A 19,516-nucleotide genomic window follows, 5' to 3' on the forward strand; every position below is an offset into this window, starting at 1 on the left:
GAGAAAAGGGAAAGAATTATCGACTTCACCAGCCGCACCATGGACAAACTTAGCCACTTTTCTCATTTCATCGAGAAACGACTTTCTTCGTGGAGATTTTCGCCAAAAAAGGGTTCACACTTAAAGCCCATCCTGAAACAGTCTCATCATCAAAATCCAAAACAACAAACCTCTTAAAACTTACTCCCATATTCCGAAAAGCTCTTATGAAAGAAAGGCCTCTCAAAGTAGTTATTATTTAGATGCTTTTATTTATTTTTCAAATTTTCAATTTCAATTTTTCGATTTTTTAAGTTTGTGATTTTTCGACTTTTCGATTTCCCAAGTTCTCAATTTATTAGTTTCCCAATTTTTGGATATTTCATTCAATTTTTCAATTTTTCGTCTTCTCCACTTTTTACTTTTTGGACTTTCAATTTTTCGTTTTTAACTTTCAATTTTTAAAATTTTAGGTTTTTCGATTTCATGGTTTTTCAGGTCTTCTCTATTTCAATTATTCATGTTAAGGAATTTTCGATTTTCCAATTTATTTTTTAATTTTTCGATTTTCCAAATTTTCGATGTTTCGAAATATAAACAGGCCAAAATCGAAAAATCGAAAAGTTAAAGTTGTAAAAATTGATAAACCGAGAGTTTGAATAATCAAAACATCGAAACATCCGAATCTCGAAAAATCGAGATTTCAAAAATTGAAAAATCGAAAATATAAAAATTCAGAAAATTGAAAAATTAAAATATACGTAGAAGAACTGAAAACTCGAGAAATCGAAAATTCACAATATAAAACACTAAAAATTGGAAAATCTAAAGTTTAAAAAAAAAATAGGAAAATCGAAACATTGAAAAATTCAAAAACTGAGACATCAAAAAATAGAAAAATCATAGGATCGAGAAATCTAGGAGTCGAAAGGCGAGAAGAAAAGTTAAAAATTGAAAAATCGAGAAATTTTGAAAAAGAAGAATTGGAAAATTTTAAAACCTGAAAACTTAGAATATGGAAAAGTTGAAAAATTGAGGAATCGAAGTAATAAAACAGTCGAAAAATTGAAAAATGTAAAGTTTAATGTAAAATTGAAAACCCAAAAAGTAAAAAATCGAGAAATAAAAAAATCCAGGAGTCCAAAATTCGAAAAGTCGAAAAATCGACATGCTGAAAAATCCCAAAACTGAAAGAAATCCAAAAAATTGAGAAATTAAAAAATTGGAAAATTGAGAAATCGAAAAACCAAAGAAGCAAAGTCGAAAATTCTATCGAAAAACTAAAGAATCGGAATTTTGAGAAGTCGAGAAATGGGAAAAACAAAAATATCTAGATAATTTAGCAACGTCAAAATTTAAAAAATTGAAAAATAGAAATACTGAAGAACTGAAAATTCAAAAAATCTAGAATTTAGAACATTGAACAATTAAAACATCGCAAAATTGAAAAATTGTGAAAGCCAAACATTAAAAAATTTAAAAATAAAGGTTCGAAAATCTAAAATTTAAAAATAGAAAAACTAAAAATCCAAAAATCGGAACATTGAAAAATTCAAAAACTGAGGCATCGAGAAATCGAAAAATCAGAGGATCGAGAAATTCAGCAGTCAAAAGGCGAGAAGAAAAGTTAAAAATTCAAAAATTGATAAATCGACAAATTTTGAAAAAGAAAAGTTGGAAAAACGAAAATTTAAAAATTCGGAAAATTAAAAAATTGAAATATAAAAGAACTGAAAACTCGAAAGTCGAAAAACCTGGAATTTTAAAAACTGAAAAGTTGAAAAATTGAGAAATTTAAATTTAAATGAAAAATTAAAAGATCAAAAAAACGACAAATCAAAAAACCAGCAGTCAAAAAATCGAAATACTGAAATATCCCAAAACTGAAAAGAATATCCAAAAAATTGAGAAATTAAAAAATTGGAAAATTGAGAAATCGAAAAACTAAAAAAGCGAAGTCTATAAATCGTAAACTTAAAAAATCGAGAAATTGAAAAAAAAACCTGAAAAATAGAACTGAAGAATTGAAGAATTGAAAAATCGAAACTTTGGGAAGTCGAGAAATGGGAAAATAAAAGAAAAGTTACTTCAGAAATCGGAAAACTGAAAATTTAAAAACGTCAAAATTTGAAAAATTGAAATATCGAAATATTTAGAAATCGTAAAATTGAAGAAGAGAAAAATTGGGAAATCGTATCATTGAACCATCGGAAAATTGCGAAATCGAAAAATAAAAAAGTCAAGAAATCGAAAAGCCGAAAAATCCAAAAGGGTATTTAATAAACCACAAGTTCTAGTACTAGGCCAAGATAAGACTGATTTTGGCAAATCACATACCTTCTAAGAAAATAGAGGGTGGGTGGGCGGGGCTACTATTTGATAAGATATAACTGATTAGGCACTTTTTTATTTTAGAACATTTTTCAACTATTTTCGAAAATTAGCTAAAAATATTTTTTAGTAGATTTCGATATCCAGAAGTAATTTTCGGCCTAGTTTCTTCTTAGTTTCCACTCGCACTCGACAGAAGAACGTAAGAAAATGGAAGGTGGGTGGGTGGGCGGGGCTAGTATTTGACAAGATAGTACTAGTACCAGCAGATTTTTTTTCGATATTGAAATTTTCGATTGGTTTCATTCCTGTTCAGTCGAATTTTTAAAATTTTTGAGTTTTGGAATTTTTGATTTTTAAGTTATTCGATTTTTCAACTTTTCGGCATTTCGATTTTTAAAATTTTCGTTTTCCCAAATTTGAAATTTTCGATTTTTCCATTTTTCGATTTTTCGATTTTTCGACTTTTCGACTTCCTATATTTTTTTATACTACTTTTTAACATTAAAATAGCATTTATTCGACAAAATTGTCAGATGACATCATCAACAAAATTTATCAACATGATTTGGTTTCAACAAGACGATGTTCCACCTCACTGCTTACATTCTATGAATTAAAATATTCTAATTTCATTTTATTATTTTATACGTGAAAAAGCATCCCGTACAATTATTTTATTTGTTGATTTGGAAGGGGCTTGGAAGCAAAAACAATGAGAACTGGATAAAAGTCGAAAATTTCTTCCCCCACTTCCATTCTATTCGTAGCCTTTACCACGTTCTTCAACTCAGCGAGAAATTCCTCTTTATACGATTCAAGATCTTCTTGGGGGATAGTTTTCATAAAAGGATTAACACCCAGAGCCCACTCTAAAACCAACTTTGTTTAAATTTAAAGCACCACCTAAAACACTCACTTTCAAACTGCGCAAAACTTTTATGCACGAAAACTCGCTTCCTCTCTTCACATTTAACCCCGACAAAACCGACAGTGTTTAACAATTGTGTAACCGTTTCGACAGAATTTTCACAATTCCTGTAAGGAAAAATGTTGTGCTTGAAACCAGAAATCACACTAGAAAATTTTTCATTTTGGATTAGTTTATCATAAACGTCGCTGATGACATCATCAACGACAAGCGTCGCCAACAAACTTCCTCCAGGTTTTAGCATAGAATACATATTTTCGAAAGCTCTTCTACAACGATACGTTTTTTTAATGAGGAAAAATCGTCAAGCACTTACCTCTGGTCCGCCACCCAATGCAAACAATAAAAAGAAAAAATGTGGTCGAAATCGCTGTGGAACCGAGAGGGAAGGTTTTTTGTTGCGATGTCCAAACAAACGAACTCGATTTTTTCATTTTGTCGAGATTTGCTTTCGGCGAGGAGTAGCATGTCTGGATTGATATCCAAGGCGACCAATTTTTTAAAATCCGGTGGGAGTTTTGGAAGGAGGACGTCGAAAAGGACGGTACCATCGCCGGTACCCACGTCCATGATGGTTTCACTGGGCGACCACTCCGTGAACGACAAACACGAGTTTAAAATGTCGTTGGCGTCGAATTTCTGTATTTCATTGTTGTTTGAATATATGTGAGCGTCAAATCCGGCCATTTTAAACGGGAATTCTTAAAAAAAAGACAGTTTTAGTACGCACTAGTGTAGACAGACTACGTTTATAGACAGTTTTTAAGCGACGTTAGTTATAAACGTATTTACAGATAAACAAGGCGTTTGATAAAAATAATATGTTATTTATGCTAAAATTCGTTGTAAACGCATATACACTGAGCTAAAAGTTTTGTAATCAATTTTAGTCATGAATGTTTTCGAAAAAGTAAGTTTCACGACAACAATAAATATTTCAGTTTTTGTGCTTCGTTTTTACACTTTTCTTGCAACCACAACGAGAAAAGGGAAAGAATTATCGACTTCACCAGCCGCACCATGGACAAACTTAGCCACTTTTCTCATTTCATCGAGAAACGACTTTCTTCGTGGAGATTTTCGCCAAAAAAGGGTTCACACTTAAAGCCCATCCTGAAACAGTCTCATCATCAAAATCCAAAACAACAAACCTCTTAAAACTTACTCCCATATTCCGAAAAGCTCTTATGAAAGAAAAGCCTCTCAAAGCAGTTATTATTTAGATGCTTTTATTTACAAACATATTCGATGTCTCAGTTTTCAAATTTACAATTTCAATTTTTCGATTTTTTAAGTTTGCGATTTTTCGACTTTTCGATTTCCCAAGTTTTCAATTTATTAGTTTCCCAATTTTTGGATATTTCATTCAATTTTTCGATTTTTTGTCTTCTCCACTTTTTACTTTTTGGACTTTCAATTTTTCGTTTTTAACTTTCAATTTTTAAAATTTTAGGTTTTTCGATTTCGTGGATTTTCAGTTCTTCTCTATTTCAATTATTCAAGTCAAGGAATTTTCGAATTTCCAATTTATTTTTTAATTTTTCGATTTTCCAATTTTTGGATGTTTCGAAATATAAATAGGCCAAAATCGAAAAATCAGAAAGTTAAAGTTGTAAAAATTGATAAACCGAGAGTTTGAACAATCAAAACATTGAAACATCCGAATCTCGAAACATCGAGGTTTCAAAAATTGAAAAATCGAAAATATAAAAATTCAGAAAATTGAAAAATTAAAATATTCGTAGAAAAACTAAAAACTCGAGAAATCGAAAATTCGAAACATAAAACACTAAAAATTGAAAAATCTAAAGTTTAAAAATGAAAAATAGAAAAATCGAAACATCGAAAAATCAAATAACCGAGAAATCTAAAAATCGAAACATTGAAAAATTCTAGAACTGAGACATCAAGAAAAATCATAGGATCGAGAAATCTAGGAGTCGAAAGGGGAGAAGAAAAGTTAAAAATTGCAAAATCGAGAAATTTTGAAAAAGAAGAATTGGAAAATTTTAAAACCTGAAAAATTAGAAAATGGAAAAGTTAGAAAATTGAGGAATCGAAGCAATAAAACAGTCGAAAAATTGAAAAATCTAAAGTTTAACATAAAATTGAAAACCCAAAAAATATAAAAAATCCAGGAGTCCAAAAATCGAAAAGTCGAAAAATCGAAATGCTGAAAAATCCCAAAACTGAAAGAAATCCAAAAAATTGAGAAATTAAAAAATTGGAAAATTGAGAAATCGAAAAACTAAAAAAGCAAAGTCGAAAAATCATAAACTTAGAAAATTCAGAAATTGAAAAATCCAAACCCTAAAAAATCGAAAAATTGAAGAATTGAAAAGTCGAAACTTTGGGAAGTCGGGAAATGCAAAAATCTAAAATTTTAAAAATCGAAAAATCGAAAAATCTAAAGTTAAAAATCGAAAAGTCGAAGAATTGAAATATCGAAAATTCCCAAACCTGAAAGAAATGTCCAAAAATTGGAAAATTGAGAAATCGAAAAACCAAAAAAGCAAAGTCGGAAAATCGATCGAAAAACTGAAGAATCGGAATTTTGAGAAGTCGAGAAATGGGAAAATCAAAAATATCTAGATAATTTAGCAACATCAAAATTTAAAAAATTGAAAAATAGAAATACTGAAGAACTGAAAAATCAAAAAATCTAGAATTTAGAACATTGAACAATTAAAACATCGCAAAATTGAAAAATCGTGAAATCCAAACATCAAAAAATCAAAAAATAAAGATTCGAAAATCTAAAATTTAAAAATAGAAAAACTAAAAATCCAAAAATCGGAACATTGAAAAATTCGAAAACTGAGACATCGAGAAATCGAAAAATTAGAGAATCGAGAAATTCAGGAGTCAAAATACGAGAAGAAAAGTTAAAAATCGAGAAATTTTGAAAAGGAAAAGTTGGAAAAACGAAAATTTAAAAATTCGGAAAATTAAAAAATTGAAATATAAAAGAACTGAAAACTCGAAAGTCAAAAAACCTGGAATTTTAAAAACTGAAAATTAAAAGTTGAAAAATTGAGAAATTTAAATTTAAATTTAAAAAAATCAATAAATTGAAAATGAATCGAAAAATACGAAATTTCAAAACCGAAAAAATGAAAAATTAAAAATCAAAAAAACGAGAAATCAAAAAACCAGTTGTTAAAAAATCGAAATACTATCCCAAAACTGAAAACAATATCCAAAAAATTGGGAAATTAAAAAGTTGGAAAATTGAGAAATTGAAAAACTAAAAAACCAAAGTCTATAAATCGTAAACTTAAAAAATCGAAAAATTGAGAAAAAAAACCTGAAAAATCGAACAACTGAAGAATTGAAGAATTGAAAAATCGAAACTTTGGGAAGTCGAGAAATGGGAAAATAAAAGAAAAGTTACTTCAGAAATCGGAAAACTGAAAATTTGAAAACGTCAAAATTTGAAAAATTGAAATATCGAAATATTTAGAAATCATAAAATTGAAGACAAGAAAAATTGGGAAATCGTATCATTGAATCATCGGAAAATTGCGAAATCGAAAAATAAAAAAGTCGGGAAATCGAAAAGCCGAAAATTCCGAAAGCGTATTTAATAAACCACAAGTTCCAGTACTTGGCTAAGATAAGACTGATTTTGGCAAATCACATACCTTCAAAGAAAATAGAGGGTGGATGGGCGGGGCTAGTATTTGATAAGGTATAACTGATTTGGCACTTTTTTTATTTTAGAACATTTTTCAACTATTTTCGAAAATTAGCTAAAAACATTTTTTTGTAGATTTCGATATCCAGAAGTAATTTTCGGTCCAGTTTCTTCTTAGTTTCCACTCGCACTCGACAGAAGAACGTAATTAGAAACGTAAGAAAATGGAAGGTGGGTGGGTGGGCGGGGCTAGTATTTGACAAGATAGTACTAGTACTAGCAGATTTTTTTCCATATTCGAATTTTCGATTGGTTTCATTCCTGTTCAGTCGAAACTGAAAACTCCAGAAATCGAAACATTGAAAAATTCCAAAACTGAGACATCGAGAAATCGAAAAATTAGAGGATCGAGAAATCCAGGGGTCAAAAGGCGAGAAGAAAAGTTAAAAATTGAAAAATTTATAAATCGAAAAGTTTTGAAAAGGAAAATTTGTAAAAACGAAATTTTAAAAATTCGGAAAATTGAAAAATTGAAATTTAGAAGAACTGAAAACTCGAAAATCGAAAAACCTAGAATTTTAAAAACTGAAAAATTAAAACATGGAAAGTTAAAAATTGAGAAATCGAAGAAAACAGTCGAAAAATTGAAAAATCGAAATTTAAATTAAAAAAAATCAATAAATTGAAAACTTGAAAAATACCAAATTTCAAAAACGAAAAAAGAAAAGACTAAAAGATCAAAAAACGAGAAATCAAAAAATCTAAAAAACAAAAATTTCAAAATTGAAATGTAGGAAGGTTAAGGAATCAAAACTGAAAAATCGAAACATCGAAAAATTGAAAAGCCAAAAAGTAAAAAACCGAGAAATCAAAAAACAAGTAATCAAAAAATCGAAAAGTCGAAAAATCGAAATGTTGAAATATCCCAAAACTGAAAAAAATATCCAAAAAATTGAGAAATTAAAAAATTGATAAATTGAGAAATCGAAAAACTAAAAAGCAAAGTCGAAAAATGGGGAGCTTAAAAAATTGAAAAATTGGAACATCAAAAACCCAAAATTGAAAAATCGAAATTTTGGAAAGTCGGGAAATGGGAAAATAAAAGAAAGATTACTTCAGATATTTGAAAACTGAAAATTTGAAAACGTCAAAATTTGAAAGATTGAAAAATCGAAATATTTAGAAATCGTAAAATTGAAGAGGAGAAAAATTGGGAAATCGTATCACTGAACCATCGGAAAATTGCGAAATCGAAAAATAAAAAATCTAGAAATCGAAAATCCGGTAAATCCAAAAGCGTATTAATAAACCACAAGTTCTAGTACTTGTCTAAGATAAGACTGACTTTGGCAAATCACATACCTTCTAAGAAAATAGAGGGTGGGTGGGCGGGGCTAATATTTGATAAGATACTACTGATTAGGCACTTTTGATATTTTAGAACATTTTACAACTATTTTCGAAAATTAGCCAAAGACATTTTTTAGTAGATTTCAATAGCCAGAAATAATTTTCGGTCTAGTTTCTTCTTAGTTTCCACTCGCACTCGACAGAAGAACGTAATTAGACACGTAAGAAAATGGAAGGTGGGTGGGTGGGCGGGGCTAGTATTTGACAAGATAGTACTAGTACCAGCAGATTTTTTTTCGAATTTTCGATTGGTTTCATTCGTGTTCAGTCGAATTTTTAAAATTTTTGAGTTTTGGAATTTTTGATTTTTAAGTTATTCGATTTTTCAACTTTTCGGCATTTCGATTTTTAAAATTTTCGTTTTCCCAAATTTGAAATTTTCGATTTTTCCATTTTTCGATTTTTCGACTTTTCGACTTCCTATATTTTTTTATACTACTTTTTAACATTAAAATAGCATTTATTCGACAAAATTGTCAGATGACATCAGCAACAAAATTTATCAACATGATTTGGTTTCAACAAGACGATGTTCCACCTCACTGCTTACATTCTATGAATTAAAATATTCTAATTTCATTTTATTATTTTATACGTGAAAAAGCATCCCGTACAATTATTTTATTTGTTGATTTGGAAGGGGCTTGGAAGCAAAAACAATGAGAACTGGATAAAAGTCGAAAATTTCTTCCCCCACTTCCATTCTATTCGTAGCCTTTACCACGTTCTTCAACTCAGCGAGAAATTCCTCTTTATACAACTCAAGATCTTCTTGGGGGATAGTTTTCATAAAAGGATTAACACCCAGAGCCCACTCTAAAACCAACTTTGTTTAAATTTAAAGCACCACCTAAAACACTCACTTTCAAACTGCGCAAAACTTTTATGCACGAAAACTCGCTTCCTCTCTTCACATTTAACCCCGACAAAACCGACAGTGTTTAACAATTGTGTAACCGTCTCGACAGAATTTTCACAATTCCTGTAAGGAAAAATGTTGTGCTTGAAACCAGAAATCACACTAGAAAATTTTTCATTTTCCGCTAGTTTATCATAAACGTCGCTGAGGACATCATCAACGACAAGCGTCACCAACAAACTTCCTCCAGGCTTCAGCATAGAATACATATTTTCGAAAGCTCTTCTACAACGATACGTTTTTTTAATGAGGAAATATCGTCAAGTACGTACCTCTGCTCCGCCACCCAGTGTAAACAATAAAAAGAAAAAATGTGGTCGAAATCGCTGTGGAACCGAGGGGGAAGATTTTTTGTTGCGATGTCCAAACAAACGAACTCGATTTTTTCATTTTGTCGAGATTTGCTTTCGGCGAGGAGTAGCATGTCTGGATTGATATCCAAGGCGACCAATTTTTTAAAATCCGGTGGGAGTTTTGGAAGGAGGACGTCGAAAAGGACGGTACCATCGCCGGTACCCACGTCCATGATGGTTTCACTGGGCGACCACTCCGTGAACGACAAACACGAGTTTAAAATGTCGTTGGCGTCGAATTTCTGTATGTCATTGTTGTTTGAGTACATGCGAGCGTCAAATCCGGCCATTTTAAACGGGAATTTTGGAAAAAAAAAGGTGTTTAGTAGTCACTAGTCGAACGAAACAGCACGTTTGTACTAATGTTTTTAAACGACGGTATTTATAAACTTATTTAAAATCATTAATGTTGTTGTTCAAAGAGTAATGAGCGCTAAAAATCTAATCTGTTCCATTACAAGCTTTATATACATACAAATTGCACGTTTTGTAGTTGTAAAAACAAGAATGTTTGCTTCTTTTTTGACATATGTAGATATGTGAATTATTATAACTTGTTTGTTATCAGAAATTATTTTATCTCAAATGCAAGTTTCCAAACCGCTTGGTCACTCTTGATGTGTACTACCCTGTCTGCAAATGTCATTTAAGGTTAATAAAAAACGTCTTGCGATAGAATTTCTTTATTGAAGACGTTAACGGTACACTGCTTAAATAAAAAGTACACCACAAATAAAGTTTCATAGGAACAGGAATATAAAAATACTTTACGTCACTACGTACGTCACACGACCCTGGGAATGGAAGTAAGGAACCTAATAAAAGTACAATAATACTAACAAAAACTATCACATGAGCCGTACACCTCGGTGTACAGTTATTGCACACACCTGTAAATTTAAACAGATTGACATTTGGTGACACAAAAATCCCTAAATCTAGTGTTTTCCGACGTCAGCACTGCCACTCGGACCGTACTCTTCACTCACCGGCACGACTTGGAACAAGTGAGCAGCTTTCCTAAAACCGACTTTAATAAAAACAAAATATTATTGCCGCCCACCCACCTTGTGCATTTTTCCGGAAGATAAATGGCGTTGTACCACAACACCGCCGCCAGAACCAGCGACCACGTCCGCAGCGGCCCCAGAATGAAAGCCAAAGTACCATAAGCCAACCAGAACAAGTACGCCATCTGCACCTGTATACCAAAAATCAACAAAAACGGTAAATGCAACCCGATATGTCCACAAATGGTTTTTCTTTTCTGCGTGTTGAGTATTCGGTACTGAAAGTTGTGGTCGACTCCGTGCGCCAGAATGAAGGTTAGTGGTACTTGGAATGTAACCAACTGGAAGCAATGAGTGGTTATTGGGTTACAAAACGCCACCAAGTACCTGGATGAACCCATAAGCGTAGGTGAAAGAGCCCGGCAAGTACGACCCGTTCACGAAAATCCCCCAAGCGAAAATGACACCCAGATGGTCCTCCACCAGGTAGCCGATCGACCACGGGCCGCAACATAAGTACAAGGGGTACAAGACCACAGGCCAGAAAATACGATCCACCGTGGCTAGGATCCAGAGTTTGCGCAGCCACAACCGGCAACAGTTGCCTCTAAGTCGGGGTGGGGACCATTTTTTTGCTTAAAGTCACGGGTTAAGTAAAGTCGGTACGTGAGAGATGGGTTACCTTCATACAACCTGTGTAAGAGTCGTAGGACGATGAGCGGGAAGATACACATGAATAGAGTCACTGCGAACATAAGGCGGAACTGGAATTGTGAGGTTATGAGACGGTTTCAGGTGATTAGGGTTACGTACGATTGTACTAGCGTCAGTCATGAGGGCGAGTCGGGACAGTAAACCGAAAGACAAGCGAGTTTCGTCTAGGACGAACGGCTGACTATAGAAGTTTTCGCGGTCGTGGATATCTTTGATGTGTAAGTCGATGGTGTGGAGGCCTGAAAGGTAGGCACTCGGGTCCCACTCTTGCACGAAAAGGGGGCCCCTCACGTTCTCTAGTTCGATCCAGTCTCCGCCGTCAATGCGGACCTTAACAAAGTCGACTCTGGCCAGAGAGAAGGCTATTACTCTATAATTGTTACTTTATATATAATTGTTGAGGTTATGCAACCAACTATACCGTATATGCGTGGACTCCCGCACACTCTGCAAATTTTCCTTGGCCGAATTGACAAACAGCGCATGTTTAGGGTTAGTAATAACCCCCACAGGCCATTGTCCGTGCGGCACATCCACAAACGACAACATCCCATGATCAATTACCAACAAGCGGTATCTAAAACCCTAAATCAGCAAAATTTCACACAATTGCGCAACAAAATACATTCTGTTGTCTTTCCAATCCCCCAGTTCCAACTCGAGGAAACCCGCCCTCTGCAAAGTATACATCCTCGGGACTAGCCCCCCCAGCCTATGCAAATGCCCACACAAATACGCCACCGCATTGGGGTCCGACCGTATCAAGCTCCGCACCCCCATATCCCCAGTACTAAGAATACAAGAAGTCGGGAAATGGCCGAACCAAATCGTGTAGTTGCTCCCGCTGGACACCGTCTGTGCAATCAAGTCCTGAATTTCATCAATTTCGCTCTGGTCGATTTTTCCTATAAAATTAAACGGACGCCGGGGGCCGGGATCCAAACACGCATCGATCCCTATAAACGAGTAGACATCCGAGCCCTTTGAGAATTTGTATAAGTACGAGCGCGGGTTGGCCCGCCCTTGCATTGAGTAATTCACGAAGAAATTGTGTTTCGAGCTTGAGCCGGCGACGTTAAAATTATCTACAAAGTCAATTAGTGAGGTTATGTACACATTTTTCGTGCGTCTTACCGTGGTTTCCCCTAATATCCAGCCAGACGGTTTTCTGCCGCACCTGACACTCGTTCAGTACATTCTTGTAATATTGCCACTCCTTCTCGAACTGCTGGGACCCAATATTGTCTGCAGTTTTCGCGTCGGTTAAGTCCCCCGAAGCTATAACCACTCGGGGTTGTATCACGTCCAGAGTGCGCGAGCAGAAATTTTTTAAGTCGATGATGCGGAAAGGGTCTTGGAAAGCGCTTATGTGTAAGTCGGAGATCTAAAAAGTGGGGTTAGAGGTGCTCGAACGGGGGTGCTATTACCTGTAGAAACCACAACAAGTGGTCGCTGCTGTCGGTGATCCGCAGAAACTTGTCTCTGGTTGGGGTTTTCTGCGACATGCCTTCAGTACTCAGTAAATTTACCACGTTTGCGAGAAAAATTGATATCAGCAGCATTGATACTAAAACTATTATTGTTCCTTTGGAGACCCTCATGATTTTACATAAATGTTAAAAATTTGGTCGCTTTGGCTTTTACTTTTCATAGTTTGTTAGTAAGCTCACACTTATTAATTTAAATTCGATTTTACAGCGTATTTTAAATGTTCATTGTTGTTACTTTGACATTTACATTTTTGACGGTTGACAGTTGTTGTTACGGGAAGTGGTGGAAGGGGGCGCCACTAGTGCTAGAAATGACTGGGAGAAGCCGCTAATTTAAAATTACGAAAAAATGTAGTAGTAGTATGAATTTATTATTTGCCTTACAATAAATTGTCAGTGTCATCCATCCAACAATTATTCTCTTTCTCTTCATTTCCACACCTAAATCTCGCCATCATTCTTTTCTCCTTTATACTCTCTCTGTGTGTGTACTTTGGTACTTCATCCTTTACTATTTTTCTATACTCTGCATTATGATATTCTTGATCTGGGTTCTTGCTTATTTATATCCTTATCTCTTACACTCAGTTCTTCTTTCATACTCCTTCCCATTTCTCTCATTCTCTCTATTTCTTCACATGCATTTCTTAATACTTGTCTCTCTCTTTTTGTTTCTTCTCTCACTATATACCCCGGCGTATACTTTTCCAATCCCAATGTCCATTTCAAGTATTTTTCTTGCACTCTCTCTATTTATTCATGTTCCCTCCATCCCCAAATCTCAGCTCCGTACATAAATACACTTTTGATCAAACTATCAAACATCATCATTCTTCTCTTATTATCATGTCCAAATTTTCTCTCTCCTATTCCCCATACTATTCCTATCACTTTGTTCGATTTTCGGACCATTTCTTGAATTGAGTTATTGCTCTTTAATGTATATCCTAAATACTGGAATTCTTTAACCTGTTCAATCTTCTTCCCTCTCCATTCCCACTCTTCCTTCTCTTTTCTTACTTTCTTCCCAAACACCACCATTTTAGTTTTTTCCACATTCACTTCCTATTTTATCATCTGTTATTTCTGAACCTCTCCACATTTCTTCCGTCGTGATTCCCTTATTTATTTCGCAGCATTTTTCCTCACAAACTCCCAATAATTCCATAGTGGTATTTCCATTCTTGTATTTTGATTTTCCTACTGACTTCTTAGAAGGTGTGTTATTTGGCAAAATCAATCTTATCTTGACAAGTATTAGCCCCACCCACCCTTTATTCGCTTAGAAGGCTAGTAGCTGCCAAGATAAGATTGATTTTGGCAGATGACATCTTCTAAGAAAAGAGAGGGTGGGTGGGCGGGGCTAACACCTGCTAAGATAAGACTGATATTGGCAAATGACCTACCCTCTAAGAAAGTGAAGGGTAGCGGGTATATTATTTGGCAAAATTAGTCTTATTTTGGCAAGTGTTGACCCGCTACCCTCCTACCCTTTATTTTCTGAGAGAGTATGTTATTTGGCAATATCAGCCTTATCTTGATCAGCACTAGCCCCGCCCACCCACCCTTTATTTTCCTAGAGGGCTAGTACCTGCTAAGATAAGACTGATTTTGCCAAATTACATAACCTCTAAGGAAATGAAAGGTGTAAGGTATATGATTTGGCAAAATCAGTCTTATCTTGGCAAGTATTGGCCCCACCCACCCACTCTTTATTTACTTGGAAGGCTAGTAGCTGCCAAGATAAGACTGATTTGGCCAAATGACATACCCTCTAAGAAAATGAAGGGTGGAAGCTATATCACTTGGTAAAATCAGTCTTACCTTGACAAGTATTGGCCCCACCCACCCACCCGTTATTTACTTGGAAGACTAGTAGCTGCCAAGATAAGACTGATTTTGGCAGATGACATATCCTGTAAGAAAAGAGAGGGTGGGTGGGCGGGGCTTCTACCTGCTAAGATAAGACTGATATTGGCAAATGACCTACCCTCTAAGAAAATGAAGGGTAGGGAGTATATTATTTAACAAAATTAGTCTTATTTTGGCAAGTGTTGACGCTACCCACCCACCCTTTATTTTGTTAGAGGGTATGTTATTTGGTAATATCAGCCTTATCTCGGCTAGCACTAGCCCCGCCCACCCACCTTTTATTTTCTTAGAGGGCTACTACCTGCTAAGATAAAACTGATTTTGCTAAATGATATACCCTCTAAGAAAATGAAGGGTAGAAGAAACATCACTTGGCAAAATCAGTCTTATCTTGACAAATATTGGCCCCACCCACCCACCCTTTATTTACTTGGAAGGCTTGTAGCTGCTGAGATAAGACTGATTTTGGCAGATGACATATCCTCTAAGAAAAGAGAGGGTGGGTGGGCGGGGCTAATACTTGCTAAGATAAGACTGATATTGGCAAATGACCTATCCTCTAAGAAAATGAAGGGTAGAGGGTATATTATTTGGCAAAATTAGTCTTATTTTGGCAACTGTTGACCCCACCCGCCCACCCTTTATTTTGTTAGAGGGTATGTTATTTGGTAATATCAGCCTTATCTCGGCTAGCACTAGCCCCGCCCACCCACCTTTTATTTTCTTAGAGGGCTACTACCTGCTAAGATAAAACTGATTTTGCTAAATGATATACCCTCTAAGAAAATGAAGGGTAGAAGAAATATCACTTGGCAAAATCAGTCTTATCTTGACAAATATTGGCCCCACCCACCCACCCTTTATTTACTTGGAAGGCTTGTAGCTGCTGAGATAAGACTGATTTTGGCAGATGACATATCCTCTAAGAAAAGAGAGGGTGGGTGGGCGGGGCTAATACTTGCTAAGATAAGACTGATATTGGCAAATGACCTATCCTCTAAGAAAATGAAGGGTAGAGGGTATATTATTTGGCAAAATTAGTCTTATTTTGGCATGTGTTGACCCCACCCGCCCACCCTCTCTTTTCTTGGAGGATATGTCATCTGCCAAAATCAGTCTTATCTTGGTCAGCACTAGCCCCGCCCACCCACCCTTTATTTTCTTAGAGAGCTAGTACCTGCTAAGATAAAACTGATTTTGCCAAATTACATACCCTCTAAGAAAATGAAAGGTACAAGGTATATGATTTGGCAAAATCAGTCTTATGTTGACAAGTATTTACCCCACCCACCTACCCTTTATTTATTTGGAAGGCTAGTAGCTGCCAAGATAAGACTGATTTTGGCAGATGACATATCCTCTAAGTAAAGAGAGGGTGGGTGGGCGGGTCTACTACCTGCTAACATAAGACTGATATAGGCAAATGACCTACCCTCTAACAAAATGAAAGGTAGCGGGTATATTATTTGGCAAAATTAGTCTTATTTTGGCCATTTTATACCAACATCTATTTTGATTTTTTGGACACCCTGAAGTTTATATTCTTATTCTACCAGGATTCGGCATAATTTCCCACCCCACCCATCCACCCTTTATTTTCTTAGAGGGTATGTTATTTGGCAGTATCAGCCTTATCTCGGCCAGCTCTAGCCCCGCCCACCCACCCTTTATTTTCTTAGAGGGCTAGTACCTGCTAAGATAAGACCGATTTTGACAAATGACATACCCTCTAAGAAAATGAAGGGTTGAAGGTATATCACTTGGTAAAATCAGTCTTACTTTGACAAGTATTGGCCCCACCCATCCACCCGTTATTTACTTGGAATGCTAGTAGTTGCCAAGATAAGACTGATTTTGGCAGATGACATATCCTCTAAGTAAAGAGAGGGTGGGGGGCGGGGCTAGACCTGCTAAGATAAGATTGATATTGGCAAATGACCTACCCTCTAACAAAATGAAGGGTAGGGGGTATATTATTTGGCAAAATTAATCTGATTTTGGCAAGTGTTGACCCCACCCACCCACCCTTTATTTTCTTAGAAGGTATGTTATTTGACAATATCAGCCTTATCTTGATCAGCACTAGCCCCGCCCACCCGCCCTTTATTTTCCTAGAGGGCTAGTACCTGCTAAGATAAGACTGATTTTGCCAAATGATATACCCTCTAAGAAAATGAAAGGTACAAGGTATATGATTTGGCAAAATCAGTCTTATCTTGACAAGTATTGGCCCCACCCACCCACCCTTTATTTACTTGGAAGGCTAGTAGCTGCCAAGATAAGATTGATTTTGGCAGATGACATATCCTCTAAGTAAAGAGAGGGTGGGTGGGCGGGGCTACTACCTGCTAAGATAAGACTGATATAGGCAAATGACCTACCCTCTAACAAAATGAAGGGTAGCGGGTATATTATTTGGCAAAATTAGTCTTATTTTGGCAAGTGTTGACCCCATCCATCCACCCTTTATTTTCTTAGAGGGTATGTTATTTGGCAGTATCAGCCTTATCTCGGCCAGCACTAGCCCCACCCACCCGCCCTTTATTTTCTTAGAGAGGTAGTACTTGCTAAGACAAGACTGATTTTGCCAAATGATATACTTTCTAAGACAATGAAGAGTAGAAGGTACATCATTTGGCAAAATCTGTCTAATCTTGACAAGTATTCGCCCCACCCACCCACCCGTTATTTACTTGGAAGGCTAGTAGTTGGCAAGATAAGACTGATTTTGGCAGAGGACATATCCTCTAAGAAAAGAGTGGGTGGGTGGGTGGGGCTAACACCTGCTAAGATAAGACTGATATTGGCAAATGCGCTACCCTCTAAGAAAATGAAGGGTAGCGGGTATATTATTTGGCAAAATCAATCTTATCTTGATTTTCGTACTGACTTCGGTCTTCTTTCTCCGTTCCTTGTTTATATATCTCCATACTTCTTCTGTTTTCAGGGACTTTATTGTCTTCTCTTCTTCTCCTCGTTTTTCTCATTTTCTTTCTTTACATTTTCTCCTATAATTCTCTCTCTTGCTTTTACGTACTCTTTTTTCCTTCCCTTGTTATTCTTCCATTTTCTTAATTTTTCCTTTGCTTTTTTCTTCAATTCACTACATTCTCCGTTCCATCCATTATTCCTCCCTTTCCATATGTAAATCTTTCTTTTTTACGTAGCTTCTACAATTAGGTTGCTAAGTTCTGCTATCATAGCTTCTATATCTTCTTTCACTTCGAATTTCTTTTTTTCTAGTCTACTTCTATATCTTTGAATTCCCTCTTCATACCATATTCTTTTTTCTATTTCTTTTCTTTCGTTTCTTCTGTTGTTTTTCGTACTCTTGCTCTTTTCCTTTGATTGTTATTTCTAGTGGCACGTGGTCTGATTCTCTCCTTTCCCCCACTTTGAAACTCTCTATTTCTTCTCACTCCTCTTAGTTGACAATCCCATAATCTATAACTGATTTTTCTCTAGCCCCTACGTACGTCTTCTATAATCTTCCACAATATTTTCCCCTCTTTGTTATTTGCTTTGTCTTTTGATCCTTTTTTCTCTCCATTTTCTTTATCTATTATTCTTGTCCCCTTATCGTCCAATCTTGCGTTAAAATCCCCTCCTATAAGTATTTTTTCATCTCCTTTTTCTTTTGTTTCCTTTTCAGTGTTCATCTTGGTTTCGTCCATTTTCTTGCTACTAACGGTTATTATTTCCCATTGATTGTTATCCAGCTGTATTACTTTCTTCATTAGTCCATTTTTATTATTACTTCCCTTATCCAATTCTTGCATTTCTTTTTGAATTTCCATTACTATTCCCCCGCTTGCTCTCCCCTTTTTCTTTTCTTTTGTCGCCCCTTGACACTCTCACACATATTCTTGTGGTAGTCTTTTCTAATTTCTCTCAGTTTTCTCTTTGTATCCAAACCTCTACTAGCCCCACAACATCAAATTTTCCATCGTAGTCCCAGAACTCATTTTCCTTTTTTCGCAACCCTTGGACATTCCAAAAAGGTACCTTCACCCCTTTTTCTCCTAATTTTGTAACAGCTTCCCTTTTTCCGATTTCCCTATCTGCATCCTTTATTCCATTGTTGTTCAGACTATTTTTATTGCATTTAGTAACAATTTGAAATGACAAATAAATGATAGGGGATGAGGGTAAAACTGGACGCTGTTCGCCATTACAGTAGGCCGTGCAATTTTTTTAATAATTTAATATGCAGGTATGTTCTATTTTGGGTATCACTTAAAACAGCGAGGTGTCAGTTGTGACCTTGGAATGTATGGGTTGGTAAAATCGGAGTAACTATGTCATTCTATCAATACATATTCATGAGGATCTTTACATTTATGGTTGACTTAAAAACACTTAGGAAAAATCTAAGTCGTTGAACTTATTCGATAAACTGTCCCGAAAATGTTTTATTCGTGCGCGTTTTTAGGCGAGTTGCCCCTGCCTGCGCGCACTTGTCGCGAACATGATCCGAGTGGTATCTCCGTCGCTGCATAATTTTCCAACAAATTAAAATTAGAAATTTCTCAGGTGTGATTGCTTAAAACAAGGCGTGCATGCTATAAATAAAGAAATAAAAAATTCTTTCGAGGTGAATCATGGTCGCGGTTAAATATAGTCGCAAAAGTGCGCGAAAAGGTCGGTGTTTGGGGGAAAGGGTCCGTCCGAGGCGTAGGACGAGGTCCGTGCGTGATCTTCCGTGCGCGAAATCGTCTGGGAACGTGTGTTGCAGGCCGAACTCGGAGGCGTATAGAAATGCGCATTATTTATGTGAGATATATAAACAAGAGGTTTGGCCTTCTCTAGTTGTCCATGAAGAAAAAAAACAGCCATCGCAAAAAAATCGTATCTACATTCCAGGAAATTA

The 19,516-nt window shown here is 35.5% G+C and overlaps 4 protein-coding genes across 6 annotated transcripts; all 4 read right to left on the bottom strand.

Moving 5' to 3' along the window:
• Nucleotides 1-2,899: 2,899 nt before the first annotated feature.
• On the bottom strand, nucleotides 2,900-4,018 carry LOC135140939 (juvenile hormone acid O-methyltransferase-like). Its single transcript, XM_064071691.1, has 3 exons — nucleotides 3,558-4,018; nucleotides 3,230-3,510; nucleotides 2,900-3,182 (listed from the first exon to the last, which is right to left on the bottom strand). The coding sequence occupies exons 1-3, from the start codon at nucleotides 3,926-3,928 to the stop codon at nucleotides 2,983-2,985; spliced, it is 852 nt and encodes a 283-aa protein (XP_063927761.1). The 5' UTR covers nucleotides 3,929-4,018; the 3' UTR covers nucleotides 2,900-2,982.
• A 4,834-nt stretch (nucleotides 4,019-8,852) lies between these two features.
• Nucleotides 8,853-9,990, bottom strand: LOC135140960 (juvenile hormone acid O-methyltransferase-like). Its single transcript, XM_064071719.1, has 3 exons — nucleotides 9,480-9,990; nucleotides 9,152-9,432; nucleotides 8,853-9,104 (listed from the first exon to the last, which is right to left on the bottom strand). The coding sequence occupies exons 1-3, from the start codon at nucleotides 9,848-9,850 to the stop codon at nucleotides 8,905-8,907; spliced, it is 852 nt and encodes a 283-aa protein (XP_063927789.1). The 5' UTR covers nucleotides 9,851-9,990; the 3' UTR covers nucleotides 8,853-8,904.
• A 237-nt stretch (nucleotides 9,991-10,227) lies between these two features.
• LOC135140899 (transmembrane protein 62-like) lies at nucleotides 10,228-13,033 on the bottom strand. Of its 3 annotated transcripts, none has more exons than XM_064071640.1 (10): nucleotides 12,712-13,033; nucleotides 12,419-12,668; nucleotides 11,910-12,369; nucleotides 11,706-11,861; nucleotides 11,384-11,654; nucleotides 11,253-11,334; nucleotides 10,958-11,205; nucleotides 10,628-10,911; nucleotides 10,451-10,580; nucleotides 10,228-10,375 (listed from the first exon to the last, which is right to left on the bottom strand). In XM_064071640.1, exons 1-9 carry the CDS (start codon nucleotides 12,883-12,885, stop codon nucleotides 10,499-10,501), a joined length of 2,007 nt encoding a protein of 668 aa, XP_063927710.1. In that variant the 5' UTR covers nucleotides 12,886-13,033; the 3' UTR covers nucleotides 10,228-10,375; nucleotides 10,451-10,498. The 3 variants fall into 3 exon arrangements, with proteins under 3 accessions (XP_063927710.1, XP_063927711.1, XP_063927709.1); XM_064071641.1 differs by having other exon boundaries at nucleotides 10,228-10,395; XM_064071639.1 differs by having other exon boundaries at nucleotides 10,228-10,580.
• Nucleotides 13,034-17,495: 4,462 nt separating this feature from the next.
• Nucleotides 17,496-18,425, bottom strand: LOC135140795 (uncharacterized). The gene is made up of 3 exons (XM_064071472.1): nucleotides 18,123-18,425; nucleotides 17,684-17,796; nucleotides 17,496-17,640 (listed from the first exon to the last, which is right to left on the bottom strand). Exons 1-3 carry the CDS (start codon nucleotides 18,423-18,425, stop codon nucleotides 17,496-17,498), a joined length of 561 nt encoding a protein of 186 aa, XP_063927542.1.
• Between the last annotated feature and the right edge of the window lie 1,091 nt (nucleotides 18,426-19,516).

This window comes from Zophobas morio, unplaced genomic scaffold, assembly GCF_036711695.1.
Source record: "Zophobas morio isolate AGI-343-1 ecotype UQ-CSIRO unplaced genomic scaffold, CSIRO_AGI_Zmor_V1 ptg000041l, whole genome shotgun sequence".
Classification (NCBI taxonomy): Eukaryota; Metazoa; Arthropoda; class Insecta; order Coleoptera; family Tenebrionidae; genus Zophobas; species Zophobas morio.

Bases quoted from the DNA above. Each gene is read 5' to 3' on its own strand.
- LOC135140899 (XM_064071640.1), bottom strand. From the start codon at position 12,885: ATGAGGGTCTCCAAAGGAACAATAATAGTTTTAGTATCAATGCTGCTG. The intron at 11,206-11,252 runs GTAACCCATCTC...CGTGACTTTAAG, and splicing joins CTTACACAGGTTGTATGAAG to CAAAAAAATGGTCCCCACCC. The intron at 10,581-10,627 runs GTGGGTGGGCGG...AGTCGGTTTTAG, and splicing joins CTTCCGGAAAAATGCACAAG to GAAAGCTGCTCACTTGTTCC.
- LOC135140939 (XM_064071691.1), bottom strand. From the start codon at position 3,928: ATGGCCGGATTTGACGCTCACATATATTCAAACAACAATGAAATACAG. The intron at 3,511-3,557 runs GTAAGTGCTTGA...GTATCGTTGTAG, and splicing joins CATTGGGTGGCGGACCAGAG to AAGAGCTTTCGAAAATATGT. The intron at 3,183-3,229 runs GTGAGTGTTTTA...AGTTGGTTTTAG, and splicing joins AAGTTTTGCGCAGTTTGAAA to AGTGGGCTCTGGGTGTTAAT.
- LOC135140795 (XM_064071472.1), bottom strand. From the start codon at position 18,425: ATGCAAGAATTGGATAAGGGAAGTAATAATAAAAATGGACTAATGAAG. The intron at 17,797-18,122 runs GTACGTAGGGGC...TAAAAAAGAAAG, and splicing joins TGTGGAAGATTATAGAAGAC to ATTTACATATGGAAAGGGAG. The intron at 17,641-17,683 runs GTACGTAAAAGC...GAAAATGTAAAG, and splicing joins AACAAGGGAAGGAAAAAAGA to AAAGAAAATGAGAAAAACGA.
- LOC135140960 (XM_064071719.1), bottom strand. From the start codon at position 9,850: ATGGCCGGATTTGACGCTCGCATGTACTCAAACAACAATGACATACAG. The intron at 9,433-9,479 runs GTACGTACTTGA...GTATCGTTGTAG, and splicing joins CACTGGGTGGCGGAGCAGAG to AAGAGCTTTCGAAAATATGT. The intron at 9,105-9,151 runs GTGAGTGTTTTA...AGTTGGTTTTAG, and splicing joins AAGTTTTGCGCAGTTTGAAA to AGTGGGCTCTGGGTGTTAAT.